Genomic DNA, 26,670 nt, shown 5'->3' with positions numbered 1-26,670 from the left:
CAGGTTGGGGCATTCTCCGGTAAGCCAAGACCATGTGGGAATACATAGGTTTATACAGATGGGTTAATAATTAAGACAGAGCTAGCCAATAAGAAGCCCCAGTCACCGGTCAACAGTTTAACAATATAGTGTCTCTGTGTGTTCATTTGGGGCTGAAGGACGGTGGGACCTGGCCGGACAAAAACTGTAACAGGGACCAGGAATTAGTGTGTCTGTCTTAGTAACCCTATGAACACACCTCGGGAAGACAAACGGGGACTGGCCCCGTTCTGACTGCAGCTGTGGCCGGCCGGGATGGTTACGACCCGGAAGGATCCCATCTGGGACGTCTTTCTGATTGGAGTGGGTTTTTGTGAATTTACTTGAGCTGTTTCCCGCTTTACTGTGTATCGCAACCCTGAAAAGATCATTATAGTCTTGGGACAGGAATGGAGAAACACTTAGTGCTGTCGTGTCTCTGGTTAGTGTTGGGCTAGCACACGTTCATCTGTGAACTTTAGACCTCCTGCTCTCAAGAGAACTTCATTTAACGCTAGTCTTTGAACACTTAAAGACATCTAATCTGTGCCTTATCGTTCCCAGCATGCAACACAGTCACGCTGCGTGGAATAAGGCTAAGAAACACACACATGCGTACGGGCACCATAGTAATCCTCGGCCCCGGATGCTGTCTTTATTGCTGGTATTTTATTGCCGCGGCTACCAATGCACAGAGGAAACAGTCAAATGAGGTTAAGACCTGAGAAGAAAAGAAAATGGAACATCTCGGTCTCCAGGCGTTTCCCCAGAGTTCAACTTCATAGATTATATGAGACAGGTTTCTGTGTAACAACAGTCCTCCTGGCTGTCCTGGAACTCGCTCTGTAGACCAGGCTGGCCCCGAACTCACAGAGATCCACCTGTTTGTGCCTCCCCAGTGCTGGGATTAAAGGCGTGTGCCTGGTGTTTATTATCTTTGCTACATGCCATCTTATCCCTTACTTTCCAACTACTTTTTATTTGGGCTGTGCATGGCAAATCTTGCCCACTTACAGTCTTACGCCTTTAGTAGGTGGACATGTTGGATTCGTAAAACCTAAAAGCACCAATAGTTAACGCACGAGGCAAAAGCCTGAACTAGCTAGTTCTCCAAAGCAAGTCTGCAATTTATGCAGAGAAATCTCTTAGCTCCCCCTGAGGTGCACATCCCCGGGTACACACGTTATTTCGGACATTAACAGCCATTTTCCATTTTACAAAAGACCTAACCTAGTGCCTTCTGTCAAATTTGGAGCGCCGACTACAAAACTGGGAACCTGGAAGCTTTTGACGTGTTAGTCGCTTCAAGCGAGTCACTCCCTGCAAGAATCTCCATTAGAGCCAAAGTGAGTTGACTCCAGTAGCGTGGAGGTAAAAACCTGCATTGATCTGCTCTTCTGTTTCAGCAACGCTAGGCATCTGTAGATGTGCGCACTCGGGGCGGGGCGGGGGAAGCGATGCTGAACTGGTCACACAGGCAGCTCTAGCTCGAGGTAGCTGCCATTTCAGGGAAACTATAATTCGTAGAATAAGCTTGCGGATCGGACCAAGCATCCGACACACCGAGTGAGGGGAAGAGTAGCTAGCCGCGGAATCTTCCAGAGAGCTCTGGGCTGAATTTCTGAGGGTTTTTTTAAAATATGTATTTTTTATCTTTTTCCCTGGGCTGAATTTCTGAGGATATATATATATATATATTTTTTTTAATCTTTTTCCCCGCCAGCAGGTGCTGGGCAAAGGTGTTTGTTTCAGCTCAGGGGCGGCAAGGGCGCAGGCTTCACACTGCGAACGCCTCTCCCTACAGCTTCCGTCTACTGGGTGGAGACCTTGCGGGTGCAGGCACCTGCAATTTCCGCCCTTTTCCTCCCCCCTCTTCCGGGCCTAGGCGCCCCCCCCCCTGCTCTGAGGTGGCTTCCAGGCTCTCTCAGAGCGTTAAGTGTGCGTGTGGAGGGGACAAGGACACCGTGTCTCCCCGTGAAAGCCCGAGGCTCGCCCCCGACCCCCACGACCCCGTCTTGCCCTCCCCACCCCCGCTCGCACACGCCCTTGCCCCCGCTCCCCCTCCCCACCCGGGGACCCCCCCATTGTCTCCCGGGGCCGTCACGGGCTCGGCGATTCCGAAAGGCAGGCAGGGAGGGAGGGCGGCTCGCCCGAGCCTGAAACGGTCTGGGGCCGCTTCCTGCAGCGGCCGCGAGCGAGCAGGTAAAGCGGGGGCGAGCGGGCGAGCCCCGGGCTCAGCTCACAATGCCCCGGGCCCGCAGAGCCCGCCGTCATGACCGGCGCGGAGAGAGGGGCGAGCGGGCGAGCGGGCGGGCGGGGGAGGGGCGGGGTGGGGCGACGCGAAGGCCCCGGATGTGCCCGCCAGCGGGAGCGGTGGGGGCGGGGAGAGGCTTCCTTCCGCGGGCCGCAGGGGCGGGGAGGGAGGGCGGGAAGGAGGGCGGGCGGCTGGCGGGGGAGGGGGCGAGCCGAGCACGCGGGCGGCGGCGGCGGCGGCGGAGGAGGAGGAAGGCGGCCGGGTCGGGGACGCGCTCTCCCTCGGCGCGGGCGAGCGGGCGAGCGGGCGAGCGGGTGGGCGGGGCGCGCGCCTGGAGTGTGTGTGGGGTGGGAGGGGGGGAGGAGCGGCGGTTTGCGCCGGGCACCAATCAACGGTTGCCATAGCAGCGTTTGACGTCATCGTGCGTGTGGCGCCCCTGCTGCCGGGGCTGGTGATTGGAGGAAACCCCGTGTCTGCGGAGCCGCTGTAGCCTGTGAGCAGCGGGATCAGGGACAGAGTCTCAGCCTCGCCGCCGCCGCCGCCGCCCAGGGACACTGCCGAGCCGGGCCCCGAGCGCCGCCACCCACTCCGGACACAGGTGAGCAGCCCCCGCTCGCCCGCCCGCTCGCCCTCCGGGACCCCCGGGCGGAGCCTCGTCCCCGCCGAGCCCCGGGGCGAGCGCCCACGGCCGCCCCCGGGCCGCTTGCTGCTGGCTCGCCGGGCTGCTGGTCGCCCCGTCCCGGTCCCGGTCCCCGGGGATGGGGGCGGCGGAGGCGGCGCCCACGCGCGAGACCGTCCCGGGTGTGTGCCGGGTGGAAGCTCCGGCTCTCCAGGGCGAGCGGGCGAGCGGGCGAGCGCCATCCGCCCCCGCCGGCTCCCCGCTTCCGCCCATCGCCTGGGACCCCGGGCCGAGGCCGCCCTCCCCCTCCCCCCTTCCCCGCCGCGCGGGGCCCGCCAGGTAGCGCGCGCGAGGCTCCGGGGTGGGGCCGGCTCGCCCGCCCGCCGGGGACCCGGGGCCGAGCTTCCTGGGTCCCTGGCTCGCCCGCGCGCTCGCTGGGTGGGTGGATGGGGGAGGGGAGCGGCCGGAGCTATCGGCACGGGCGTCCCGGGGAGGGGGGCGCGGGGGAGGTCCCCGGGCGGGCGGGAGGCGAGCATCCTCCGGGCGAGCCGTGGCGGGGGCTGCGCCGGTCTGGGTGGGGCCCTGCCCCTCCCCCTCCCCTCCCCTCCCGCAGCTGTCCTGGGGTGGGGGCGGCTCGGGGCGGCGGGGACCCCGGGAGGGAGCGGGGTGTGTCCGGCGCGGGCGGGTTCCGCTCGTGCGGGCGGGCGGGGGGCGCCCCGGGGGAGGGCGAGCCGCTCGCCTCCCCACCCCGCCCCCGCCGGCCGCTCCTCCCTCTCGGCTCGGCTCTGCTCGGGTGGGGTTGGGCTGCTTGACACAGTTCCGCCATGACAAAGGGAGCGAGCGAGGGGGAGAGAGGGAGTCGGGGACCGGCGGAGGCGCCAGCCTGGGCGGAGCCAAGCAGGGGAGGCGGCTGCGGGGGGCGCGGGCGAGCGGGCGAGCGAGGGCCGGCGCTCGCTTTCAAGGCGCCGTCACCGCCGCCGCGGTTTCGGCTCGCCCCCGCCCGCCCCGGGCAGCCGAGGGTTAAGTGGGTGCGGCGAGGGCTCCCGCAGTGTAGACGCGAGGCCCCGGGGCGCTGGTCTTCCTGCGAGGAGCCCGATCCCCTTCCCCCTCGTCCGGCGGAGGTTGGTGGGGGGATCGGGGGACGGGACGGGCGTGCGGCGCTGACACCGTTCCTCCGGGCCGTTCCCGATGGGGGATCTAACGCAGCCCGGCCCTTGTTTCAGTTCTGGATGCTTCTGATTGACCACCCCACCCCCTCCAGAAGAAAAAGGGTGGTTTCTGGAGAGGTTACAGGAAAGGGTGTGGCGATGGCCACGGAGGGTGGCAGGGGAGCCCTGCAGACTGAGTTTAACAGTGCTCTAGGGTGTGACCATCATTAAAGTTCATTTTGTGGCATCACTGTGACCGAGAGTCTTGCTGCTGACGTCGTTCAGGAAAGAAGAAATGAGCAGAAGTAAATGGGGATGCTGGGAGCTGGAGCCGAGAAGGCTGGTAAATTGTGGCTGCGAGCTACCGTGCAGGGAGCCTGCATCGGAACCGCAATGTGACGTTGGCAGGAGGCGCTCGGATCCTCCCATGTCTCGTGTTCCCAGGAGGAACTGAGCCGTGGGAGCTTGCTACTCGAGTGTGCTCGGAACTCCATGTGGATCCATTTGGTCTGGGGGTTAGTGAGCCCTCGTGGTTTCATGGTCAGGGTGTCTGAGGCCCCAGTTAGCCCTTTTCTAAAGATACTTTCCATTCCGTGGTCACCTGGGAAATGCTGGAAGTGGAGTGTGTTGGCTGGGGAAAGTGCCATCAGAGGAAACATAACGAAGGTTGGCTGGCCTGAGCCGCGGTTCTGGAAGTGTGGGGACTTGAATGCTCTTAATAGACCTTACAGGTCCTGGTCTGGAGTGTCCACACACACACACACACACGCGCGCGCGCGCGCACGCACACACGCACACACACATGCACACACACAGTCTGTAGGGAGAGGCGCTCAAGTGCAGGTCATTTAGTGTATTGGGATGGAGTTGAGCTTTTTTTCTTAAAATTTTTTCTTGCTATTTAAGAAAACAAGTTTAATACATGGCAAGGGGCAGCAGGCTGAGCTGTGACAGCACTGTGACAGCTTGCAGGTGGCTCTTGAGGTCCCTCGTACATGCTTTGATCTTACCTGAAATCGGGGGTCCGCGGTCAGTTTCGCTAAGGCACTGTTAATAAGCACAGTATGCTCCTTTTCTGCTAGGTGGGAGGGGCTGCCCGTATTTTAAGTCCCCGTGCGTATCTTTTCGACGCAGCTGGGTTGAAGGCACTAGTGTGTCTTGTGGCAGGTACAAGGAGCTTTCCCACAGGGGTTTTCTGAGCGTCCCTTCCCTTCCCGTCCCTCTGCAGACTTCCCAGTTATGGATAAGAATGAGCTGGTGCAGAAGGCCAAGCTGGCCGAGCAGGCCGAGCGGTACGACGACATGGCAGCCTGCATGAAGTCTGTGACCGAGCAAGGAGCCGAGCTGTCCAACGAGGAGCGGAATCTCCTCTCCGTCGCGTACAAGAATGTTGTGGGGGCCCGCAGGTCATCTTGGAGGGTTGTCTCAAGTATTGAGCAGAAGACGGAAGGCGCCGAGAAGAAGCAGCAGATGGCTCGGGAGTACAGGGAGAAAATTGAGGCGGAGTTGAGAGACATCTGCAATGACGTCCTGGTAAGAGTCGTTCTTCCGCTCCATTGTAGCCAAATGAGGAGTGTGAGAGAGACGCTGCACCGGTGTAGGTCATTACTGTGGGGTAAATGCAGTGTGTCTGTCAAGCAGTCGAGGGTAAGTAGAAACCAGACGAGCCGTCCACCGACGGTTGGTGTTCCTGCGGTGCTAGAGCTGGTAGTCATAAATGGGTGTCTGCAGTTTCACACCCGTGTTCTGTGCAAGTGTGTAGACGCTCTTTGCAGGTGGATTCCCTTCCCTGGCTCGGCCATTATAACAGAGTAGCCTGCTGTGCAGAAAGAAAACTGGTTTGCAGTTGTGTGGATTTATGTTACAAGTCAACTTGGACATTGACAATGAAATGTGGTTCTAGGAGTTTCTAAGTATTTGGCTCCTACTGTGTTGAAGAAACACTGTGCTTTTGAGCGAAGAGAAGTAAATGTTACATTGGTGTGAATTTCCTGTTTTCAAAATAATGTGTTTTTAATTCAGAAACTTGAAATAATAGAAGATGAACCAATTAAATTTCCTTGGCAGGATCCATCTTACAACCCAGGCTACCCTTGAAACTCGTGTTGGTCCTGCTCTCTCAGTCTCTCAAATGCTCAGAAGCTGGGAGCCACTACAACTGGGAAATTAGAATTCTTTTAAGACTGTCTTTATTGATAGAAAGTTTTGATTCCTAAATTGTCCTTATTTAATCCTTCAAAATGATTTCAGACTTTAAAGATTGAACCCATTTTTAAGATCTGATTTTTAAAAAAGAAACCAAGTGGTTTTTGCTCTAGGTACATTTCTGTTTCTGTAATAAAGGCTTTTATAACTGCCATTTTCCCAAGGTTGAAAAGTGCTATATTGAAGATAATTTATTCAAAATAAGGTAATTAAGAACATTGAAAACTGGACAAATGTCCACCTGCTAATAGAAATGTGTTAGGTTTGTTTCTCCTTCCCTTGCTTTCACTGGGTTTTATTGAGCCCTAGTGGGCTTTGGATCCCTCCCCCCCCCACTGGTTTTTATTTCGGTTTCCAAGGGTATTCTTAACAGATGTGATTTCTCCTAAGACAGAAACATGCTTTAGGGATAAAGGGAACATGCTAACATTTGCCTCCTATGAGCTCGTTTGCAACTCCAGGTAGGGGTTAGGATATTTTCTACAGGTAGGAAATAGAGAAGTTCTGGAAATCTTGAGGATTTTCCTAAGGAGACTAGTAGCTTCAACTGTCTCCTCTTGGTTTCCTCATGAAGAAAACTGCCAGGGAGATAGATGAGATGCAGGGGGGGGGGTTGTTGTTGGTAGTGGTGGAGGTGTTTTGGTTCATCGAGACAGGGTTTCTCTGTCGCTTTGGAGGCTGTCCTGGAACTCGCTCTGTAGACCAGGCTGGCCTCGAACTCACAGAGACCCACCTGCCTTTGCCTCCCGAGTGCTGGGATTAAAGGCGTGTGCTGCCAACGCCCAGGGCAGTTATCATTAAATAGCCTGGGCTGTGCTCCCTTTGCTTACATGCCTCCTCTGGGATAGCACCAGCTTTCACAAGGCCTAAATGAAGTGTTTCCTTTGAAAGCTTAATTTCTTCACGGTATAAGTGACTTAGGGAATTGTGAACAAGCTTTGCCTCTAGTCTTGGTCTTTTCATAGTACAGTCCTGATTTGTAGCATTAATGCTCAAACATTGCTGTACGATGTCTTGGGGAGGATGGTGGAATTAGGCCGGCAGTACCGCTGCTATTCCAGGCTGTTTGTTTAAACTTGAGAAGGCTCAGAGAATACCTCTGTTTAGAATGGGTTTTTCAGAGAGGTGATGCTGACTTAGAAATAATTTTCATGTAACTCCTTCCTCCTCTTGGTAAAGTACAAGAGTAGAATACACTGGTACTTGGGGAGACAAAATACCATTGTGCTTTATGAGTCATGGGTGTGGTTTCTTTCTTTTGAGAAAAGTGAGCAGCTAATCTTGTTGCAGAATTCCTGTTATTGGCTGGTAACATCAATTATGAGTACAACTTAATTGTTGTATTAATCACCTGCATCCTATTAGCTGAGAAAGAAATATTCCTAGCTCAGCAACCCATCCTGGCTATGCATGTTGTCAAGTACTTAGTACTCACCATTTAGATGGTAGATCAAGGGGTGTGGGTGTTACCACGTGGAATTGGTCCTTGGTGCATGTGTCAAACATGGATTTCCCCCCTTACATGGCATATACCTAACCTTTTCTTTCTTGTGCTGCTAATTGGAAACTGCATGCAGTATTGAATCTGATGTCTTCCCTTCTTTCTAGACACTTAGAGCAAACTCTCTTGATGAGAGGACTCTGACACTAGAGGTACTTAATATTAATACTTCATACACGGAAAAGATAGAGCCCCAGATAGGGCAGTTTATGTATGGCATAATAAAATGAATTCGTATATACTAGGAAGCCTAATTCAGACTTTAAATGGAAAGGGCTCAAGTTTTAAAAATAGAGTTTTACACTGGGTGTCCGTGATGCACACCTTTAATCCCAGCACTCGGGAGACAGAGGCAGGCAGATCTCTGAGTTCGAGGCCAGCCTGGTCTTACAGAGAGAGTTCCAGGACAGCCTCCAAAGCCACAGAGAAACCCTGTCTCACAAACAAACAAACAATACAGCTTTACAGTGTGGGGCAGTCAGTCCTTCCAGGAAAACTGAGTTCAGTTTAGCAGGAATTACAGTTGTGCCAAGCATGGGGCTGTCCTGGAGGGGAGCCAGATGCAGCTCCTCAGCAGGTGCAGTTGCTGGGCAGACTTTTATCTCTTGGCCTCAGAATTACTGTTTATTAACTAGAGGAGGGACAAGATACGAAAATCAGGAAGCTTTTATTTGATGTCAGTATATGTCTTGGACTTTAAAAATTGCCATGGGCCGGGCAGTGGTGGCACATGCCTTTGATCCCAGCACTCGGGAGGCAGAGGCGGGTGGATCTCTGTGAGTTCAAGGCCAGCCTGGTCTACAGCTCAAATTCCAAGACAGCCTCTAAAACAATACAGAGAAACCCTATCTTGAAAAAACCAAAAAAAAAAAAAAAATGCCCTGTAGTCTTAATTTTTAGCAGTAAACCAGTAGATGGCTGCCATTGGACTAAAGACAAGGATTTTGCAGTGGTTGGAAGCTGTCTTTACTACTTTCTAGGATGGCCTTCATTTATGGCTTTTGACATTTAGTATTCAAAGAACTAAGATGGTGTAGTACCTTTCAGGAAAGTGATAGGAGTAAAGGAAAACAGCAAGGAAGGAAGGATGGACGGACGGACATATGTACTTGTTTGAACAACCAATGTCTTGACCAAGAGCAGCATGTTACCGTTCTCTCTTGGTAAGCAATACCTAACAGGTTGGGGTTACCTGTAAAATAGAGATAGCATGGACATGTGTAGAGGAGACTTAATTAACAGTGAGTGGGGAAGTTGAATTCAGATGCGAATTGGCATGAGAAATATAATCCTAGAAGTTTTGGCAGTCTATGGTTGACTTCAGAAACAGAACCAACCCTTAAACCTGCCCCAGAAAAGGCATTTTCTTCCTACTGTGCACATTTGAACCACGGAGTGGGAGACAACTATTAGGGTGGTGCTAGCTTACAGAGGCTCTTTTCTGCAAGCATGGTCGGTCTGTAGTTGTGTGATACGCAGAAGCTTCCCAGTGGGTTAACTGATAGGCCAAGTTTGTGAGCATAGTTTGGCTTTAAACATTCATTTTAAATTACAACAGATAGTGTCCAAATTGCCTGTTTTTCAAATGGGATCCAGATCTTTACTTTCACTCTACAGATGAGTTCAGAAATAATTTTTACATATCTACTTTCCTAAGTGTGTCTTCTATATAGATGGCTTTAAAATGAGAATTTACATGTTTGACGGCCATCAGTTTAGAATGTCCTTTCTTTGTAACCCTTTAGTTGTTCGTGAGCATCTGTGTTTAACTTAGTGTTTCAGTAGTCATGGCATGCCTGACATAATTTGGCAGTAAGCACTGGGCTCTTGGTAAGCTTGTGATTGCTTTTAGAAAGTAAGGGACATTGGAGTGGTTGGAAAACTTAGCTTGCTTCAGACAGTTTAATGCAAGATACTTTGTAGTGAAATCAGTGTAAACGTTTTCAATGAAGTAATTTTGTTAATTTGACTAATTCAGTGAAGCTCCTGCAAGAGCTCTTCTCATTGTTAGACCATTAGTCAGAGCCGAGCCCTTTTGTATGTTTTATAAAAACAAACCTCTTTTCAGTAATTTCTCCAAGAGATGGGACTAGGAAGAAAAATGGGCACTGGCCAGATCTTGAAAGATCCATCACAATGTTGTAATACGATTAGGGGTTTCAAAGGCTATGGAAAACCTGTACGAAGAAAATGGTGAAAACTGTGGGAAGCAGGTAAAAAAGTGACAATAGTTGCCATATGAAGAAATGTGGGACCTGGTGCAGTGGCCCCCATCTTTAGTTAGCACTGGGGAGGCAGAGGCAGGCTAAAGCTATGCTGTTTAGTTACTGTTCATGTTGCAAGTTTGGGACGGGAGGTGATGTGGGCTCATAGTCCATTGTGGTGGCCTAGAACAAAGAAGTGGTCCCTTTGTGTCTGTAGTCAGACTCAGGGTCACCCCCACTTGTAGGATGGGGATCCTGCTCACATTCAGGGTAGGTCTTCCTGCTTGAGTTAAAACCTCTGAAAACAGTTGCACAGAAACGCTTAGAGCTGTGTCCTTGCTGTGATGAAACACATGACCAGAGCACCTTACTTAGACTGGATGCAGGAGCTGATGGGGAGACCATAGAGGTGCTGGTTACTGACTTGTCAGCATGCTTTGTTGTAGAACAGTGCTTCTCAACCTTCTAATGCTGTGACCTTTACTTCAGTTTCCTGTTGTGGTGACCCCCCATCCGTAAAATTGTTTTACTTTACTCATAACTAATTTGCTATTAATCATAATGTAAATATCTGTTTTCCAGTGGTCTTAGGTGATTGCTGTGAAGGTGTCCTTTGCCCCAAGGGGTCTTGACCCCCACAGGTTGAAAACCACCAGCCCTGGGACACCACCACCCACAATGGGCTGGGCCCTCCCCTCCCTTGTCGATCGCCGAGAAAACCGCACTACAGCTGGCTCTTAGGGAAGCATTCAGCTTGTGGTAGGTTGGCATGGTTGGTCCTTGTCAGCGCTGCAGTCATCACTGCTGACCCATGGCTTCCTTTATGATCGCACAGAAGAATAGCAGCATTCCATTACAAACATCGTCAAATGTTTAAAGTCCACAGTCTCTTCAAATCTAAAGTCTTTGTAAAATTCCCAGATTCCTGAGACTTAAATCTCTCAACTGTGGGTTCCTGTAAAAGCAAAAATAACTTAAGTACTTTCTTCAAAAAGGAAGGGTAAGGGCACAGTCCCAAAGCAAATCAAAGCCAAATGGAAGCATATAACTCGGTGCCTCCTATCCAGAATTCACTCACGATCTTCTGGGTTCCCCGAGGGACTTGGGTCGTTTCTCCAGCTCCACCCTCTGCAGCACTCTGAGCGCGACTTGTAGTTCACGCCAACACCACTCCTGTCTATCCCACGACTTATTGTACCCGCAGCCTCTGGGCTCTGTCAGTGCGCAGCGTCTCTGCCTGCGTGATCCCTTCAGGCCTTCAAGCGCTCCTGCGGCTGCACCTTCACCCATGGCCTCTCAGAGTGCCTCAGCTGCTCTCCAGGCTTCTTCTGAAGCAGTGACTGCCAGCTCAGACAACCTTGACTGTGAACAAACAGCGTCAGTGACGCCGGCCTCCTCCCAATCACAGCCCCAGCTGACCAGCATCAATCGCCCCAGAAAAACAAAGGCCTCACTTGATGTCTCTTGTCAATCACAGCTGACTTCGTCCCCAGCTGGTCAGAACCACAGGTTCTTGTTGAGAACAGCAACGTGCAGTGCGCCCCCCCCCCCCCCCCCCAGTCTTTAGGAGCGCTCGCTCACACGCCAGGCCTCCCTCCACTTCCTTCCAACCTCCCACCTCACAGGCTTTGAACTTTCAAAGGCTTTTCTAAAGTCCTTCCACAACCCTCCCCAAAACAACATGGTCAGGTCCGTCACAGTGACACCCCATTGTCCTGGCATCGGTGTCTGTCCTAGCTAAGGTTGCCATTGCTATGATGAAACCATGGCCAGAAAACAGGAAGGAAAGCTGTTGGGCTTGCACTCCAGAGCTTGCTCCCCCCGGATTTGTTCAGACTGCTTTCTTACAGAACCCAGGACCACCCGCCCAGGGATGGCTCCGCCCACAATGGGCTGGCCCCTCCCCCATCAGCCACTCATTAAGGAAATGCCCTACAAGATTGCCTACGGCCTGCTCTTACTGCTTATTGAAGGCATTTTCTTAGTTAAGGTTCCCTCCTCTCAGGTGACTAGCTCATGTCAAGTTGACATAAGATTTTTATTTTCTCCTTCAGCTCTAATAGTTTATATAACTAATGTTAGTTTTGCAGAATTGAATTTGACTTCTGGGGCATCTTTAACCTATGAAAGACTTGGATTTTTTTTCCTAGTGAATATAATACATTAATGTTTTGAGTGATTAGCTCATGAAGACGGCGGCTTCTAGAAAATAACTAGGCCTTTATATTCTTGACCGCACTTTATAACACAATTTTGGTTATAGAAAAGATTATTTTTGGCATATTTATGCTGAAGTTTGGGGTTTTTAGAGTCAAAATTAAGGGTGTTCTAATGTCAACTAACGTCTAGTGTTCAGGATGCTTGGGATCCTACGGTGTCTCCCTCCTTAGTTCTGTAGTCTTTCTGGACTACACAGTTTCACATTAAGGGTAAACAGGGCTCATGTTTGCAAGGTCTCAGGACAGTCTCTACCCAAAGCCACCCTTCTGAGGTCACTGTTTCCACAATTGCCTCCATTCACACTGATTCCTATGGACATTCCCTGGGCACGTAGAACGGAGACGTTGCCAGGTGTAAATTTGCTCTGAGTTGTCAAAATTTTGTTGCATTTTAAAACTCAGTCTTTTTTTGTGTGTATGTGTATGCTGCGGTAGCACTTGGAGTCAGGACAGCTGGGATAGTTTGTTCTCTCCTTTTAAAGTCACGTGGTCAGGCTTGGCCTCAGTCCTTTACCCCCTCCCCCAGCCTCCTCCCCAACCCTCATACCATAGATTTGTTTGTTTGTTTCTGAGCCAAGGTCTGGCTGTCTCCCTGGCTGGCCTCAGAATTTGCAAACGCCTGCTTACAGGCACGTGACGCACACCATCCAGTCCTGATCTAATCTTAGTGGACAAAAACAAAATAGAATATCCTGTTTTAAAGATTTTGTTGTTTTCTGTGTGTCGGTGTTTCTGCCTGTGGGTACCACCAGAGAGGCCGGAAGTGTTGGATCCCCTGAGGCTGGAGTTGCAGCTCCAGGTGTGAGCTGCCCTGTGTGTGGGTGCTGGGACTGGAAGCCAGGTCCCCTGTAAGAACACCAGTGCTCTTAACGCTGAGCCTCTAAAAGACAGCGCGGTGGCTGGTCACTGCTTACAGTAATCTTTATAGAACTTGTCATTCTGTACATTTGCTCATCTTTGTCAAACCCTGTGGAGCCTTTAGTGTCATTTGGTGATGTCCCTGGATTATAGGCCATCTGATTCCTTACTCCTGTGTTTCTACTGCTGAGGCCCACAGACACCCAGAGATAGACTTTGGGAAGGTGATCAGAAATGGGTGGTCAGGGAGGGACTCTTAAAGGCTGTTTTTACTGACAGTGCTTTGTGAGAAAGACCTTAAGCTGGGAGATGGCTCAGCATTTCAGAGCCACCGGCTGCTCTCCTGAAGGACCAGAGTTTGGAGCTCAGACTGCTGTCTGTAATTCCAGTCCCAGGGCGATCTGTAGCCCTTTTCTGGCCTCTTGGCACCAGGCATACGTGTGGTGCACAGACTTGCACACAGGCAGAGCATCTGTATACAAAATAAGTAAATTAAAACTATTAATGACCATTAGTGCTCAGTTTACAGTGACATACTTGGACCACATTCAACCCAGAGGCTCTGCTAAGGCCTTCCCTCTGGTATTGTTTGTGTGGAATTGACAGTTGAGGACACCGTGTAAACTGGCTTTAGCACTCTTGGATGTGTAAGTTTGGAGTATTTACCAGAACCCTGCTCTTTTGAGCAACGACTTTTCCTTCAGTTGTCCTGCGTTCTCGTCTGAAGGGATTATCATCAGGTTCTGTTTCTTCAGTCTGCCCAGAGGACAGTGAGTGATCTGCCCCCAAGTGGGAGTGCGTTTCTGTGATTCTGTATACATTTCATGGTAAGGAGTGACAAAGTTGGGGCAGGTTATGCATACTTAACCGCCCTACAGTTAATATTCACTGGCGCGTGTTTTATAAACGCTGTGTCACAGAAAGCGTCAGTTTGTAAGTCTTGACAAACGAGAGGAAATGACTGGGTACCCAAATGGGTAAGGCAGGGGAACTGCATCAGTGTTTCTAGAGGTCTAGTGTTTTAAAAAGGAGTGCAGCTTACAGAATGTGTCTCCTGTGGGCACAGGTTAGAGCCCTGTCGGTGTTGCCCAGCTGTTTGGGAGGAAGAGGAGGAGAGGCTTTCGAAGTAAGCCTAAGTGCTGGGCTTCCTCAGCACAGCTTAAAGGGCAGAGTAGTGCTTGGGGTATTTGCACACTGTGGGAATGCATTGCCGTGATTGCTGTAGTAGGGAGCTGAATGGCCAGTAGCTAGGCAGGAGGGATAGGTGTCCGAGAATTCTGGGAAGGAGGCGGAGTTACCAGTGACAGCAGGCAGCACGTACAATGGGGGATGGGGACAGAAACTTCTTTCTACAAGTTTGGACTATATGTGATAAAACCTTGACTTTGACAATTAAACTGTAAAAAAGCCACTTGACAAACACTCCTAAAAATGTGATGGTGCTGGGAAAATGACTCAGTTGGCAGCATGCTGTTTAAGCATGAAGACTGAATTCAGTTCACACGCGTCTACATGAAAAGCCGGACAGACCATCCGGGCACAGGCCTACAGTCCTCCCTCTGGGGAGCAGAGACCAGCAGGTGCCTGAAGCTCACTGGCCAGCCACCCAGCTGAATTGGGGTCCAGGTCTATTGACAGACCCAGTCTCGTCCAGGCTGACCTCTGGGCTGTTAGCATGCCCAGCTTTATTGTGGATTATTTGGTAATGGGGCCAAGGTTGATGCCACTGTTGAAGGACTGGAGAAGGGAGGAAGAGCACGATCAAGAAGTCAGAGTAATTTCTGCAAGTCCTGCTTGGTCCAGTGATACCTACATTGATTAGCAATTACATGTGCGTGGGGGTTAGTTAGTTTGAGGCAGGGTCTCATTCTGTAGTTCTGTAGATACTCCTGCCTGAGCGTTAACGCTGTCACAGGATTGTGAAAACAGTGACCCCTTCACTCAGTTCTTTCTCTGTTAAAAACCCTATAAAATGTATCTGTCAAGCCTTAAAACTGTAGACATCTTGCTTATTAAATTTTTGGCATAAATGCTCTTATTTTAGGGTGACCTTAGCATTTCCCAACTCAATGGGTTACTTTATCAGATCTCTGTTGCCGTGAATAAAGGTTTGCTGTGTGCTTGTTGTTGGAGGTGCATTGCAGTTGGTGGTCAGAAACCGCCTTCTCGTCACCCTTCATTCCGTCACATCCGGCTTTTAAAGGTAGCAGCTGCTTCTGAGACCGCCGTCATACAACACTTGGAGGTTACTGTAGGAAGCCAAACAGCATAGGTGGTAAGCGTGTCGTTAGAATGCCTGTAAGTTTCCATTAAAACAAGCTCTAGTCACCAACCGTGCCATTAACAGTTTTGTGAGCACTTTACTAAATTGGTTTGTAGTTACTGTGGTTACAATTCAGAAGGGAATTGAAGCCACTTTTCGGCCACAAGGGGGAGTAAGAGACTAAATTCACAGTGCCTTCATTAGTTAGCTTTTTATGTCAGATTTTAGGAGAACTGGAAATAGTGACGTTCCGTAGGCCTGCAGAATAGAGTAAAAGTGTTGGGAAACTCAGAAAGAATTGCGAGGACGAGCGTGTGAGCTGCATTGTGCTTGGAAACTATAGCTTTCCCGTGACAGACGGCTCACTCTAAAGCAGAGGAATGGGTTTTGGATGCTTTGTCACTCGCATTTGTTGAGGCCACGTTAAAGTTAGTCCAGCTAACTTTAATAAAGATCTTAACCAGGAGTCTAACAAAGTTGCTCACAAACTGTTTGATAGTCTAGAACTCTTACTGAACTGTCATGTTTACATATCTCACTCGTCCTTAAAGTTGGGCCAGCCGTCTGCTCCTCCTGGTTTGGCACTTTTCCTGATTGATTGCACGTGTAATTCCTTGTTTGCAATCAGGCTGTGTTTAGGAGTCTTAGTCACCCTTGGAAAGCTTGTGCTGATGTCCTGTTACTGCACCAATGCTTGACTGTTTTTAAAAGTATCTGGTGTTGATTTTTAAGGTAAACTTTGATTATTACTTTGTCAGAAGATGTATGCTCTAAATGTCCTTGCTTTAAGAAGGAGGGGGGTGCGCTTGAATTTCAAGGGAATCTGAGGGTTAGTAATAAATGGGAGACAGTGTATTAGAGAGACATTCCTGGGATAAAATGGAAGTCTGGAAATTAACGTAGTGAAGGGGTGCAGACTTGTCGCTTTGTGTATTGGTGATGGTTAGAGCCAAACCTGGTTCCCCACCACGTTCCCGCCTCGTGTGGTCCAGCTCTGGTCTTCGCTGCTCTTCTTGTCCTAGGTCCATGCCCGTGGTTAGAAATGTTGGGCTGTGCCGGGCGGTGGTGGCGCACGCCTTTAATCCCAGCACTCGGGAGGCAGAGGCAGGCGGATCTCTGTGAGTTCGAGGCCGGGCTGGACCGATAGCCTCCGAAACAATACAGAGAAACCCTGTCTCGTAAAAACCAAAAAAAAAAGAGAGAGAGAAATGTTTGATTTCCTCTTCTTTTGAGGTAGGGTGGATGGTGAAAAGCGGTGGCTGGAGTTTGCGATGAGCAGCTCTTAAGAGATGTCTCGCAGAGACTTGTTAATCACCTGCAGTGTGGTCCAGTGCCGGCATGACGAGGGGGGGGGGGTGTCTGTAAGCATGCTTGTGCACCATGCACACGCCCAGTGTCCTTGGAGGGCAGACAAATCCCTTCAAACCCACGTTACAAATAATTAAGACGCTACCATGTAGGTGCTGGGAATTGAGCCTGGGCCCTTTGGAAGCAGCCTGTGATTGTAAGTGCAGAGCCCAGCTGTCTCCAGCCTCGCTGCTCCTTTGACGTGAGCGTTTCTTGTGTAAGAAAACAGTAGCTAAGCTCCCTCATCGGGAAGCAAGGCAAGGAGGGACTGTGCATGCCATGGTCATCGTGTCCTTTACTGCTCTGCACTCACGGGAAAGAGTAATAAAAGTGTGTCATCCTTGGAACTAGAGTAGTGAGAAATGCCCCAATACATGGTGGTGCCTTTTGTAGATTGTGACTTTTTCAGATGATTTTGGCTATTGCTGCTTTGACTGGAAACCCTACGGTTGTGTCCAGAAAGGCAGGTGTGTGGCTGTTGTGGCTCAAGCTAGTTGCTTTTGTTCACAGGCTGGCTCCTGATGTCAGAGAGCTTTAGGCAGACAAGCCGCGATTGGTAAGACATTGGAAATGAAGTAAGGCAGTCACTTCAGGGAGGAAGTGTGTTACACTGACGAATGAGAGCTCCGGAAAACGTTCGGGGCTGTAATCTTGTGTTCCAACAAGTTTTAGCGAGGGCAAAGGGTGTCGAGCTTGGCAGCACACTTTGCGGATGTGAGTCTTCATGTGGCGTGCTTCCTCAGACCTTATCCTCCTCCTAAACCAGGTTTTCATCCCTTGCGTGCTTTCTAAGAGAACAAAGTTGAGGGACTGTGTTGCATGTTCCCCCGGGACCTCAGTGTGCGCGTTCACAAAGCCACCCTTGCCTGCTGTCTGCTCTCGAGTCTGTCTGCTGCAATGTGGTCGCCGTGGCTCACTGAGGAGGGGCATGGGTTCTGGTCACTTTGGTGGTTGCTCGCCCCTTGTGTTAACCCCATGCAGTACATTGAGATTTGACGATGTGTTGGTTTTTAATCTCTTCAAAAACCAAGTTATCCTTTTGAATTACAGAGGAGGAAAACTCCACCCAGCACCTGTCCACTAGTCTGCTTATGTGTGGGATTTTCCTCATAGGGATTTAACTGGTCGTCTTGGGTATGGTAAGGGGGGGGGTAGTCATCGTGTAGCCCAGGCTACCTCCATCAGGCTGCCTTTATAGGCCTCCAGATGAGCTTTGCATTTAGCTGGTCTTCCCTTTCTCCAGTTCCTCAGTGCCCGTCCTGATGCATAGCTACAGCCCAGACGGGGTCACACAGACACAGTGTGGCTCCAGACTTTGTCAGCTCTAACTTTGGCTTCTGGTTGTGCTGGTTACCGTTTTCAGTGAACATGGCACTGTTCACTGAAGCAGAGGAACTACACCATGGTAGCGCTCAGGTTTCTGAACAGTTGTAGTGTGTGCCTCAGACAGGAAACATGTACTGAAGATGGTTGCCCTGCACTGTACTGTTGAATACAAACCCCGATGGCGACTGGCCTTGGAGTCCTGTCTCACTGGTCGGTTGCTCTGGCGTGGCTGGACAGCTCTCCAGCCTGTCTCTTCACCAGGACAGCAGAGACCACGACCGGCAATCTCTTGAGCTGGCACCTGCTGCTTCAGAGCCAGTCAGCACGTCTAGCCCGCACTCAAGGAACAAGGAGAGGGACCTGTTACTTCACTTAGGAATGACCAGGAAGTGGTACAGGCCACAATAATGCGCAACATTATGAGCCAAAGCTGTTGTAAGTTTAATTGTATGCCATTGGAAGGTTTAAATAGAAGTGTGCCGTTTATGCTTACCACTATGTTAATGTCGACAGTTTGTCATTTGCTAATAGTGTTCATACTTGGTCCTCCTCAAGCCTTGCTATTCTGGTTAATGTTTACGTTTGATGCCTTCTCCGGTATTCAGATTGGGGAAGTGGTGCTTATCTGTTAGTGCAATTCCCAAGAAGTTGTTAGGGGTATAGAGTTACTAAGAAAAAAGTAGGCTGCAAACTGCCATTAACTGGTTTTTCGAGACAGGATTTCTCTGTATTGATTAGGAGGCTATCCTGGAGGCTGGTCTCGAACTCAGATCCGCCTGCCTCTGCCTCCTGGGTGCTGGGATTAAAGGCGTGCGCCACTGACACCCAGCTAACTGCCATTAACATTTATCAACACCTTGCTTTACATTTTCATATCACACACTGGGGATTTATTGCATGGCTATGCAAGACCACTGAGATATTTCCAACCCTTTGGTTTGTGTTTATTTGGGGAGATGGGGCTGTTTTTTGAGGCAGGGTCTCCATGTATGTAACCTAAAACTCTGCTTGAACTCAGAATTCTTCCGTGTTGGGATTATAGGGTGCCCTCACTGGCTGCCTAACTTACATCATGAAAAGCAAAGTCACTCCTAAGTTGTTGTATTTTTTTGTTGGTTTTTCGAGACAGGGTTTCTCTATATAGCCTTGGCTGTCCTGGAACTCCCTCTGTAGACCAGGCTGGCCTCGAACTCTGAGATCCACCTGCCTCTGCTTTCTAAATGCTGCGATTAAAGGTGTGCACCACTGCTGCCCAGCTAAGTTCCTGTGTTTATGACCTTTATTTCAACACACATAAGAGCTGCAGATTGTGTGTGTCCCCGCCCATCATTTGAACATAGATGTTTAAGTATTCAAGTCTTCTCAAAGAATAAAAACCAGAATTTAGGTACCTTGTCTCCCTGTAAGAATTGACTTACCTGGGGTTCAGCCCAGCTGAAAATGGACTTCATTTTGATTTTCAGAGTAATGATTGCCAAAAGGAAAATTGGTGTGGTGAGGGTGATTTTTATTTACTCAGGCCTACTTTTCTGCCTCCAGGGCAATTGTATTGTGCGCTTCAAGTTGCTAATGGTTTTAAAGCAAAACTACAGAATGAGATTTTATTATTGTAATGATCGTAGATTTAAAAATTGCTGTGGTGGAATTAAAGGTTTTACATCTGTAGCCTTTTCCCTGCCCTGGTCTACTCATTGGTATCCTTGAGGCAGTCTGTTTAGTCCAGGCATGCCTCAAGATTCATGGCAGTCCTCTGGGCTGTGAGGTTATTAGAAAAATGAAGATTTTGTTTTGAAATCTTTGACAACTTAGTCTATAAGTGTTTGCTTAAGAAATATTCCTAACTTTGTTTTGTTAACTATTTCCGGTTTTTTTGTTTGTTTGTTTTTCCTTAAGTCTCTTTTGGAAAAGTTCTTGATCCCCAATGCTTCGCAAGCAGAAAGCAAAGTCTTCTATTTGAAGATGAAGGGCGACTACTACCGCTACCTGGCTGAGGTTGCTGCTGGTGATGACAAGAAGGGTAAGCTGTGTACAGTGGCTGTGACTGCTCACCTGTGGAAGTCCTCACCTCCCTTTGTACTGCTGGCGGCACTGAGGTGGATGTGTAGAGTTGTTTATTTGGTCTGCCTTCTGTCACGAAACCACTGGAAGTGTGTGCGCGTGTGTGCGGGTGTTTGTCTGCATGGGCATCCAGTGCTCCTGGAACTGGAGTTAGTGTTGTGAGCTGGGAACTGAACCCGGGTATCCTGAAAGAGCAGTTAGTGCTCTTATTCTCCCACCCCGGTAGCAAGTCTCCAGTGTGATCCGGGGCACCGTTTTGTTTGTTTTAAATAAAAGAGCCTAATTTGCCTAAGTTTGTTTCAAATGAAAGGTTTGCCTGCTGTGAAACTGGAGCGCAGAGCTTGAAAGTGTGTTTATTGTGTTCCTTTGCCCAGGAATTGTGGAACAGTCACAGCAAGCGTACCAAGAAGCATTTGAAATCAGCAAAAAGGAAATGCAGCCAACACATCCTATCAGACTGGGTCTGGCCCTTAACTTCTCTGTGTTCTATTATGAGATTCTGAATTCCCCAGAGAAAGCCTGCTCTCTTGCAAAAACAGTACGTATTTAGCCTGTTGCACAGGAGGGAATTAGCATTCTTCATGACCTGGTACTGAAGTGTACTTTGTTTTTGCAATTGCAGGCTTTTGACGAAGCCATTGCTGAACTTGATACATTAAGTGAAGAGTCGTACAAAGACAGCACGCTAATAATGCAGTTACTGAGAGACAACTTGACAGTGAGTACCCACGGCAGGCACTGTCAGTGCTGGGTGTGGTGGGACGGAGTCTGTACTTCATAGTGTTTACCATCTCTAACATCACTAAGCACAGGTCCTAGCTACTGCTGAAACTGCCTTACTCAAAACACATTGCTAGAAGTCTGATGCATTGTTATTTGGACTTGGGCTCTCAATAGTCATTTGTCTCCGTTTGAGGTCTTGAGTATTTTCCTTTTTGTCCCAGAGTTTGTTCCAAGTAAACCCCATCTGGTTTCTTGGGGTGGAGAAAGAAGGGTTTTAAGTTAGAAGGTAGCCTGGACCACATAGTGATTTAAAAGTGAATGTGGGACTGTCTGTATTTGAAGTTAGTTTTCTTGTCCTTCAGCCCTCCTGTTCGTATGGCTGTGGTTTACACGGCAGGAGCTGGGTGTGGCCCTGGCCTCTGAGAGGAACTAAACTGAGGGTTCCTCTCAGTGGTTTTTATTTATTATTTAAATTGGGATCCAAGGAAAGCCTATGCTGCTTAGGTTTTCCCTTCAGATCAGTATTAAATTTGAGGTTTTGAGGCTTAGGTGAAAAGCTACTCAGTGTGTGCTGTCTCGGGGAAAAGGTAGAAGAAAGTCTAGTGTTTCTGTGTGTGTTCAGTTTAGGGCCATTTGCCTCACAGACTTATTACTCCCTTCTACGTTTCCAAACAACCAGAAGTATTTTAGTAAATGCATTTGCGGTCACCTATACAGTTAAGAGATTAAATGAAAGAAGTAAGGATTGAAGACTTGCTCTGTGTGCTGCAGATAGAATTCAGGGTCTCTTACACACTAGGAAAGCGCTTTACCACAGGAGCTGTATCTCCAGCCCAAAAGAAAGAAAATATGTTAAATAATGAATCATTTGACTCATTAATTTTTTAATAGTAAGAATATTTGGGGGAGCCGGGCATTGGTGGCGCATGCCTTTAATCCCAGCACTTGGGAGGCAGAGGCAGGCGGATCTCTGTGAGTTCGAGGCCAGCCTGGTCTACAAGAGCTACTTCCAGGACAGCCTCCAAAGCCACAGAGAAACCCTGTCTCGGGGGGGGGAAGAATATTTGGGGGATGGAGATTTGACTCATTGAGAGAGTACTTACCCATGTATGCGAGGCCCCGAATTTAATCCTCAGTACTGCTAAAATACATATATGCATACATACATACAACACTATACACACACACCTTCCCAAACATCAGTGTGAGGCCAAGACAGGAGAAACACAAATTCTGGGCCAACATGTAAGACTTAGTGTCGACTTTGCTTTCTTCTCTGACGTGAGGAGGTGGTGTTTAGAGTAAATCTTGGGTCTGGTTGTGTTCCTCCTGACTGATGCTGTCACTTCTGGAGTTGTGGGCGAGTGAGTACAGGAGTAAGGAGGGGGGCCTCTGCTCTGAGCTGGCCCTGGTGCTGTCTGGCCGGTGAGGTGGGTGCCTTACCAGAAAGCTGTCTGTGTCACATCTCTAGTTTGTGATGTTTATGCAGAGTCCTGAAGCCTTGTAGTTTGCATGAGGAAGACAGTAGAGAAGTTAGCTGGGGCACACAGGCTGCGCCCATCATCTGCCTCTGGTTGACTCAGACTCTGCCTTCTGGGCCACACATTAGGCTGCCTTGAGAACACCAACACTGTTGGGTTGGGCTGCTTTCCCCATTCTTCAGTTGAATCCATTCAAGTCTAGGATACGCTTGCGATCAGTTGATCGCTGCGTTTAGACGTGTCTTCATCGGGGCCATCCATCCCTCTCTGGTCACAGCCTTCCTAGAAAGCACAGGAAACCGTTGGTGGTAGAGTATTGGTTTCTAATAGTTGAAAACTGGGTTGTGTGTTCTGGGGCTGAGAGCCTAGCTTGCGGAGGGGGTTTCCACTGGGGTCGGCTTGGCAAGCACTGGCATAGGGACTGCAGAGTGGGATTGCCTCTCCCTCTAGTGACTGTGAAAGACAGTGCAAGGCCAGGCTGGTTTCAGGGATCCTTTCTAAGCTTTCTGAGGGAAGTGTGAGGTCACATGCCAGCACCTTGGCATGTTACAAGAAAGGGATTCTTGTTTTTTTCTGTTTCAATCTGAAGCACGCTGAAAAACTTCCCCTCTCTTACAGTTGTGGACATCGGACACCCAAGGAGACGAAGCGGAAGCAGGAGAAGGAGGGGAAAATTAACTTCCAGCCTTTGTCTGCCTCACTCTAAAATTTACACAGTAGACCGTTTGTCATCCATGCTGTCCCACAAATAGTTTTTTGTTTACGATTTATGACAGGTTTATGTTACTTCTATTTGAATTTCTATATTTCCCATGTGGTTTTTATGTTTAATATTAGGGGAGTAGAGCCAGTTAACTTTAGGGAGTTACTCGTTTTCATCTTGAGGTGGCCAATCTGGGGAAGTGGAATTTTTACACGAGTTACACATGTTTGGCATAGTACTTTTGTACATTGTGGCTTCAGAAGGGCCAGGGTTAAAACTGCTTCCATGTCTAAGCAAAGAAAACTGCCTACATACTGGTTTGTGCTGGTGGGAATAAAGGGATAATTGGTTCCAGTCACGAGTGTAGTTGTTGCGGGTACTTTAAGGTTTGGAGCACTTGTAATGCTGTGGTACAAACAGATGTCCCTTGGATACACCTTGGGACCCGGTGTCTCTGCGTGCACTCTGACCACAGCTCCGGAAGTGGTCCTTAGACAAAGTTGTGACCCAGTTTACTCTGACAAGGGCAGAAACGGTTCACATTCCATTATTTGTAAAGTTACCTGCTGTTTGCTTTCATTATTTTTGCTACACATTTTATTTGTATTTAAATGTTTTAGGCGATCTAAGAACAAATGTAAAAGTTAAAGATGCAGTAAAAATGAATTGCTTGGTGTTCACTGCTCCATGTGTGTCAAGCACAGCGGTAAACAAAACCCCATGTATTTAATTTTTTTTTTTTTTTTTAGTTTTTTGTTTTGTTTTTTGCTTTTGTGATTTTTTTTCTTTTTGATACTTGCCTAACATGCATGTGCTGTAAAAATAGTTAACAGGGAAATGACTTGAGATTACGGCTAGCTTTGTTTTAATGTCTTAGGAAATCTTCATGAACAACCCAAGCATAATTGTTAAGAACACGTGTATTAAAGTTCATGTAAGTGGAATAAAAGTTTTATGAATGGATTTTTCAACTACTTTTCTCTACAGCTTTTCATGTAAATGAGTTTGGTTTTGAGACTTCGCTAAAGGAAATTGTGTCCTCATTCCCTCGTGGCAGCTAATGGGCTTTTACCAATTTTGAACGCAAAGTTATCAACAACAAAAAACGCTAATGTAACTACCATTCTCAACCATCTCCCAGATCCATCTCCTTCTTACCTCCTTCCAAGCTTGACGTGGACCTTTTCTTTTTCTGGGTGTTGGGGAGATTGGTTGGCAAAGGGTAATGTGCCCCCTTTAAAACTTCAGTCTATGGCGTTTTCTGACTTAGGAAGCCACAATGTTCGTGGCCCGTTGCAACACTGGGCAGCATTACCTGTTGAGTTTTGTGCTTCCGAATTGCTGTTGGTTTTTAAGAGTTTCATGACGCTCTGATTTCCAGGTGCACAGGATCACTCCCTTTTTACTGTCTTGTCACCAACTATTCCGACTTGTTGGCCCTGTATTTGGGGAAAAGGCCGCATGATCTTTCTGGCTCCACTCAGTGTCTGAGACCCCCGCTTCCTCTGCTTGCACCCCACAGCCTCCCTCATCCTCTCCTACAGCCCAGCTCTCCTCGGCTGAGCCAGTGTTTATCTCCCTGGAAATCCTGCCCCGAATGGTCTGTCTCCTTTTAAAAACCCTTCCTCTTCCTCAAGTAAAGATGGGGCTCAGTCATACCCAAAGCTCACACCCTACCGAGTATTTCCTCAGTACCTTACAGAAAACACCAAACAAAAATGCCATCTTAAAAGAGGTGTGTTTTTTTTTTCTTTAGAATGTAAGCTCCTCAAGAGCAGGGACAATGTTTTCTGTATGTTCTATTGTGCCTAGTACACTGTAAATGCTCAATAAATATTGATGATGGGAGGCAGTGAGTCTCAATGATGAGGGCGAGAAAAGTCCCCAAGCACTGTTCTATGACTTCTTTATGATCTGGTTACCTTTACCAGTCCTTTTGGACAAACCATCCCAAATAGCTGCATTCAATTAAAGTGTGGTGGGGGGGGTTTCAAGAGAAATAAAAACACATGCATTTGTGGTCCCATGATGCATCTTCATTTACAACCCAAGGAGAATTAAGCTATGGACAGCAAGCAGGATGTCATCTCATTCAAGTAACATACAAATGATAACCTGAGACCTATCACGTTTGCCTAATTGGCTGTCCATATACATTAGACATTGCTAAACTAGTTTGATTCTGCAATTGTGATTACTTACCTGCTACTAGTTATTGGGTTTTTTTTATGACTAGTGCCCAATAGATGAAGAAAGATTTGCGACCTCAAATTTTCCACCCCCCTTGGAATTTGAATAATAAATTTGTTTTTAACTTATTTCCCTAATTGTCCCAAATCAAGGCTTCATGTCTGTTTTGTTAATAGAATGCAAAACTAGGAAAGTGTTGGGTTCAGCCGTGGTGTGTGTGTGTGTCTGTGAGAAAGAGGAGAGAGGGAGAGAATTGGAATTGTGCCTTTGCAATTGAAATGCAGCAGCACTTGGGTGCTGAGGCAAAGGGAGTCGACCTCTGACCTTTGCAGTTGACAGCTTGCAGTTACTTGCAGGCTACGCTTGGCAGTCCCACCACGGTCAGCCGCATAAACTGTTTAAAGCTTGCCCCGCCCTCCTAAGCCCCCCTCCCAACAGTCAAGTCCAGTGACGGGGAAGCCTGACAGGCCCTTAACCTTGACCCAAGAATTCAGTCAGGAGCACCCCGTGATGAGTGCTCTTAGGATGTTATGTGGGTTCAGCAGGTCTGTTGGGGGGCAGGGGTGAAGCACACTGGGGTTTGGGGAAGTGTTTGGTTTCTAGCAGGCCTCGGGAACTAAAGGGTGCGCGCTGATCTGGAGACCATGACCTTGGTGCCAACTCTGCTACAATAGTTAAGACCTGGATTACCCAGCTGGCTGTTGGGAAGACATCGTTGCCTTGTGTCAAGGCCTCGTGACCACCACACAGCCTGGAGCACACATTTCATAAATGTTCAAAACACTTTTTAATGTGAACTTGAGGTCACAGTACAAAGCCGTCTCCTACCTAGTGGATTCCAGGGACAGAAATGGGGTCATCAGGCGTGGCGGTGACCCACGCCATTTAATCCCGGTGTTCTTGCCTCCACACTGCTGCTGATGGGGTGGGGGTTGCAGAAGCAGGTAGATCTGAGGGCAGCCGGTGCTAACGCAAAAGAAACCCCTGTCTTGGAAAACAAAAAGAAATGTGCTCTCCAGTTTGGGGGTGGTTGGGTGTAGAAAGGAGAGCCTCCCCGATGTCCAGCATAATGTAGTTCCAAATGCCTCAGACAGAACCTGCCTCCGACACCTTGTCCTTGTGCTTATTAGCAATTTCTTATTTTTCAGGGAAGAGCTCAGGAGTAGGGGCTTTGTTGTTTTTTCAAAGCTTGTGGGTTTGAAAATAAGCTATAAAGTCTGCAGGGGCAGAGGGAATGCACCTGATACTTGGAGGAAATAAGGGTTTATTGAGCTAAAGGAAGGCTAATTTAACAGAGAAAACACAGTCCGCAAAAGAAATTGTAAACCCACTTAGTGGATTGTTTCTCCCCGCCAAGAGAGTAATGCTTAAAAGTTGCCGAAGTGTTGTTTTTCATTATCCGAGTCACCTCAGGAACACTGCTTTTACTGTGCCTGGGGGACAGGAGTTATGAAAAGTCTGGGGAACCTAGCAGCGATTGGCAAGTACAGGTTTTTCTATGATGCCAGGCACACACCAGCTGAGGGGAAGGACAAACTAGGATAGTATATTCC

At 48.9% G+C, this 26,670-nt stretch overlaps 1 protein-coding gene across 2 annotated transcripts; it reads left to right on the top strand.

The window, feature by feature from the left end:
* The first annotated feature begins 2,712 nt into the window (after positions 1-2,712).
* On the top strand, positions 2,713-22,994 carry Ywhaz (tyrosine 3-monooxygenase/tryptophan 5-monooxygenase activation protein zeta). 2 transcript variants are annotated; one of them, XM_040730411.1, is made up of 6 exons: positions 2,713-2,870; positions 5,268-5,572; positions 19,856-19,979; positions 20,395-20,558; positions 20,643-20,738; positions 22,843-22,994. In XM_040730411.1, the coding sequence occupies exons 2-6, from the start codon at positions 5,279-5,281 to the stop codon at positions 22,900-22,902; spliced, it is 738 nt and encodes a 245-aa protein (XP_040586345.1). In that variant the 5' UTR covers positions 2,713-2,870; positions 5,268-5,278; the 3' UTR covers positions 22,903-22,994. The 2 variants fall into 2 exon arrangements, with proteins under 2 accessions (XP_040586345.1, XP_040586346.1); XM_040730412.1 differs by lacking the exon at positions 2,713-2,870 and adding an exon at positions 4,424-4,554.
* Positions 22,995-26,670: the final 3,676 nt, after the last annotated feature.

Source organism: Mesocricetus auratus, unplaced genomic scaffold (assembly GCF_017639785.1).
Source record: "Mesocricetus auratus isolate SY011 unplaced genomic scaffold, BCM_Maur_2.0 Super-Scaffold_100023, whole genome shotgun sequence".
Lineage (NCBI taxonomy): Eukaryota > Metazoa > Chordata > Mammalia > Rodentia > Cricetidae > Mesocricetus > Mesocricetus auratus.
The sequence above is the reverse complement of the archived record's forward strand: the minus strand, read 5'-3'. Positions and strand labels throughout refer to the sequence as shown.

What these genes read in the sequence shown, in the direction of transcription:
- Ywhaz (XM_040730411.1), top strand. Translation starts at nt 5,279, where the DNA reads ATGGATAAGAATGAGCTGGTGCAGAAGGCCAAGCTGGCCGAGCAGGCC. An exon ending in TGCTGGTGATGACAAGAAGG is followed by an intron (nt 19,980 to 20,394) that starts GTAAGCTGTGTA and finishes TCCTTTGCCCAG; the next exon opens with GAATTGTGGAACAGTCACAG. An exon ending in CCTGCTCTCTTGCAAAAACA is followed by an intron (nt 20,559 to 20,642) that starts GTACGTATTTAG and finishes TTGCAATTGCAG; the next exon opens with GCTTTTGACGAAGCCATTGC.